Below are 4039 nucleotides of genomic sequence, written 5' to 3'. Positions count from 1 at the left end.
TGCTCAACTTAACAGCTTTCACAGCCCATGTGCTTCCACTGACATGCAACTGATATTAAATGATGAATGCCAAAATAATGAAGAATAACGATTAAGTAATCAAATGATGAATCAGAACAGCCTGTCTCCTAGGTGCAAGAAGGGGCAATTCCAGCGGCCAGTGGAGATTTCTCCTGAGCTGGAGAAGAGACTCAGTGATTTCTCTCCGAAAATCTTTGTTCTAAAGGAGACTCTGAAGAAATTGAAAGGTACGACTAGGAAGGGATCTAGGAAGGGAAATAAAAAGTTGTCTCTAGAATTGTGGGATTTGCTGAGCGGTGACCAATCTACTGCTATTTAAAAAGAACAGAAAAGAAATAGATCAAAATTCTTGAATGAGGGGACTGGGCTGGAGAATTTTCTAGGGCAAATGAAATTCTGATTGAGAAACAACCATAATATGAATGTGAATCGTTGTCACCTTACCTCGTTTGCCTGGATTATAGAGGAATGCAGTCTCTTTGGATGAAGGAAGACCTTACGGCCATACAGAGTGCTCTGACCATATTCCTGCCTGGGTTCAGTGTCAGTCTGGCCTCAGTAGAAATTCTCCGTGCAGGGCCGGCTCCAGGCACCAGCCCACCAAGCTTGTGCTTGGGGCAGCACCTGGAGGGGGGCGGCGCGGCGCTCTGGCCGCCGGGGAGAGCGGAGCCCCGGCTGGGCTCTCCGCCGTCCTCCCGGCACTCTGGCCGCCGGGGAGAGCGGAGCCCCGGCCAGGCTCTCCGCCCTCCTCCCGGGGCTCCGGCCGCCAGCGGAGCCGCGGCAGGCTCGCCGCCCTCCCCCTGGCGCTCCAGCTGGTCTGGGAGCGACGCCCGCGGCCGGGCTCGGCGCCCGCCCGTGGTGCGCCGGGGGTGGGGGGGGGGGGGGGGGGGGGTTTTTAAGGGGGGGGTATTTTTTTTTTTTTGACTTTTACATTTTTCTTTCTCTTTTGCCACCATGTAATATTTCAACAATTCTTCTCACTATGCCCCCAAATGCATTCCAGCTCTGGTTATGGCCGGCAGAAATCACGCCATAACATGACAGCATGACATCTCATCTTTCTCCTCTCTCTCTAGATACCCTGCCCTCCGAACTGGAGAGAGAATGGGGTGAGTCTCTGGGAAAGGTGGGGCCGGGAAAGAAGGCTGCAAATGGGAAGAGATCATAACAGTTTGTGTTGGTGACCCTGGATTCACTTGCAGAAGAAGCTTCTGAGATCAGAGAAAACAGAAGCTGTTATGACTAGAGAATGGGCATTCCAGAGAGGGGGACGGCTTTAAACACTCCAGCATATTAACCCCTTCACTGGTCGGACCGAGCCCCTTGTTGTCTCCAGTCATCCTCTTCGATCTCTCTCCCTCTTGCTGGGTTGTGGGGTCTCCCTTCACCCTGTCCTTGGGTCTGGGCATGCATCTGACGAAGTGGGTATTCACCCACGAAAGCTTATGCTCCAACACATCTGTTAGTCTTAAAGGTGCCACAGGACTCTCTGCTGCTTTTTACAGATCCAGACTAACATGGCTACCCCTCTGATACCTGTCCTTGGGGACTCTCTCCTGGGTGCTGCCCCATCTCGTCCACCCAGGTGGGGAGGGGACCCTCTCCAGCTGGTGCCTCCTTCTCTTCCTCCCCTTGGGGCTGGGGGCCCTTTCTTGTCTTTGCCATCATCCCTCCTCCACCTTCCACGTGCTGGTGACCCCTCCCTCTGCCCCACACCCAGTATCAATCCCCAGCCCCTTCCTTCTGGAGTGGGGTTTGCACACTGTCCCTCCCGTGTAGGGTCCTACCAAATTCACGGCCTTGAAAAACGCATCACAGAGTGTGAAATCTGATCTCCCCCGTGAAATCTGGCTATGACAGGGGAGGAGCAGGGCTAGGGGTACCCCAGGCTTGGGCTCCCACTGTGGGCCGGGCTCCAGTGGCTAGTCCCAGTCCAGGCTGGGGAGGGACAGGACTGCCTCTTCTCCTGCAGGGGCTGCCCCCACAGGTGGGTCAGACCCACCTCTGGGAACCTCCCCCAGCTGCAGGAAGCTCTGCAGATGCTGGCTGGGACAGCTCCTGACCCAGTCAGGAGGCTGCGGCTCCAGCTGTCAGCCCTGACCCAGGCAGGGAGGCTGCGGGGAAAACCCAGATGGGTGATAACTCGCCCCCCTCCCCCATACCCTGCAACGCTCACTTCTGCGCTGCTACTGATGATGGTGGCACTGGCTTTAGAGCCTGGCGCCCAGCCAGCAGCCGCTGCTCTCTGGCTGCCCAGATCTGAAGGCAGCACCACTACCAGCAGCAGCACAGAAGTAAGGGTGGCAATCCCATGATCCCCCTACAATAGCCTTGTGATCCCCCCATGGCCTCCTTTTGGGTCGGGACCCCCATGGTTACAACACTGTCAAATTTCATATGTAAACACCTGAAACCGTGAAAATCCCATGACTGTGACATTGACCAGATTAGGGCCCTACCAAATTTATGGTCCATTTATGTGCCATCTCCTGCTTCCTCCCTCCTGGCTGGCAGGGCTGGGGAGGTGTCTCCCAGCAGCCCTCCCTATAGGCGCCAACTCCGTGGGTGCTCTGGGGCTGGAGCACCCACAGGGAAAAAATGGTGGGTGCTGAGCACCCACCAACAGCCCCACATCAGCTCCCCTGTGCCCCCCATGTTTGCTGCCTGCTAGCAGGACCCACTAATCAGCACCTCCCCCAATCTCCCTGCACCTCCCACCCGCTGCAGTCAGCTGTTTCCCAGTGTTCAGGAGGCTTTGGGAGGGAGGAGGAGGAGCGAGGGCACAACGTGCTGGGGGGAGGGGACAGAACTGGGCGGGAAGATGCGGGGTGGGGTGGAGGGGGGGCGGGGAGAGGAGGGATGGGGGTGGGGCCTTGGAGGAAAGGGTGGAGTGGGGGAGGGGCCTGGGGCAGAGCACCCCCCATGCACATTAGAAAGTCTGTGCCTGTGGCCTCCCTACCCTGCTCTCTCCCTGCTGCCGGGAGTGGGGCAACCCCAGCAGGGGGACCAGGGAGATGCAGCCGGGGAGGAGGCAGAATCTGCAGCCAAAAACCTCAGCTATAACAGCACCTCTAGGGCCTAGGAGGAAGGCGCCATGGAGATATCCTTGCTCAGTGCCAGCACAGAGGCAGCTCCCTAGGGGAGCAAGGCAGAAAATCGGGGAGGGTCCCAGCTGGGATGGGGCTGCTGGGGAGTGTGAGAAATGGCCCCAGCCTCTCCCAGCGCTGAGCTCTGCCCCTAATGCTCTGATTCTCTCTCCCCTCAGTGAATGTGACTCTGGATCCAGACACGGCTCATCCCGAACTCGTCCTGTCTGAGGATCGGAAAGGCGTGAGGCGGGGACACACGCGGCAGCATCTTCCCGACAATCCGGAGAGATTTGACGCTGAGCTCTGTGTGCTGGGCTGTGAGGAATTCACCTCGGGGCGACATTGCTGGGAGGTGGAGGTGGGGGATGGAGGAGGCTGGGCTGTGGGAGTGGCCAGAGAGTCTGTGAAGAGGAAGGGAGAGTTCATCTTTGGACCTGAGAAGGGGATCTGGGCTGTGGGACTGTGGAGGAGTCGGTACTTGGTCATCACCTCTCCTGCGACACCCCTGTCCCTGAGCTGGGTGCCCAGGAGGATCCGGGTCTCTCTGGATTATACACAGGGGCAGGTGGCATTTTTTGACGCTGATAGTGAAGCCCCGATCTTCACTTTCCCACCGGCCTCATTCATGGGGGAGCGAGTCTGCCCCTGGCTCTGGGTGGAGATGGGATCCCAGCTCAGGCTGTGCCCTTGAGACGTGGGGTGAAATTCACCGCTGCACCTTTCCTCTAGGCAGAGGCTCCCCCGGCACCTGGACTCCCCATCTCTGGGACTGTGGCCAATTTCAGGGAGCCTCTGAACTGACACAACCTCGGGTTGCTGGATGTGATTAGGGCAGAGAGCCCAATCCCATTGCCCAGTCTGGTCCTATCCCCTCTGATTCTGGAGAGCTCTGGCAGTCTGCCGGGCAGATGGAGGGAGAGGAATCCAGA

The 4039-nt window shown here is 57.8% G+C and overlaps 1 protein-coding gene across 1 annotated transcript; it reads left to right on the top strand.

The window, feature by feature from the left end:
- Positions 1 to 7: 7 nt before the first annotated feature.
- LOC112103240 (tripartite motif-containing protein 15-like) lies at positions 8 to 4033 on the top strand. Its single transcript, XM_026646602.2, has 3 exons — positions 8 to 248; positions 1098 to 1130; positions 3287 to 4033. Exons 1-3 carry the CDS (start codon positions 104 to 106, stop codon positions 3799 to 3801), a joined length of 693 nt encoding a protein of 230 aa, XP_026502387.1. The 5' UTR covers positions 8 to 103; the 3' UTR covers positions 3802 to 4033.
- The last annotated feature ends 6 nt before the right edge of the window (positions 4034 to 4039 follow it).

Source organism: Terrapene carolina, unplaced genomic scaffold (genome assembly GCF_002925995.2).
Source record: "Terrapene carolina triunguis isolate 2854851 unplaced genomic scaffold, T_m_triunguis-2.0 Scaffold35590, whole genome shotgun sequence".
Classification (NCBI taxonomy): domain Eukaryota; kingdom Metazoa; phylum Chordata; order Testudines; family Emydidae; genus Terrapene; species Terrapene triunguis.
The sequence above is the reverse complement of the archived record's forward strand: the minus strand, read 5'-3'. Positions and strand labels throughout refer to the sequence as shown.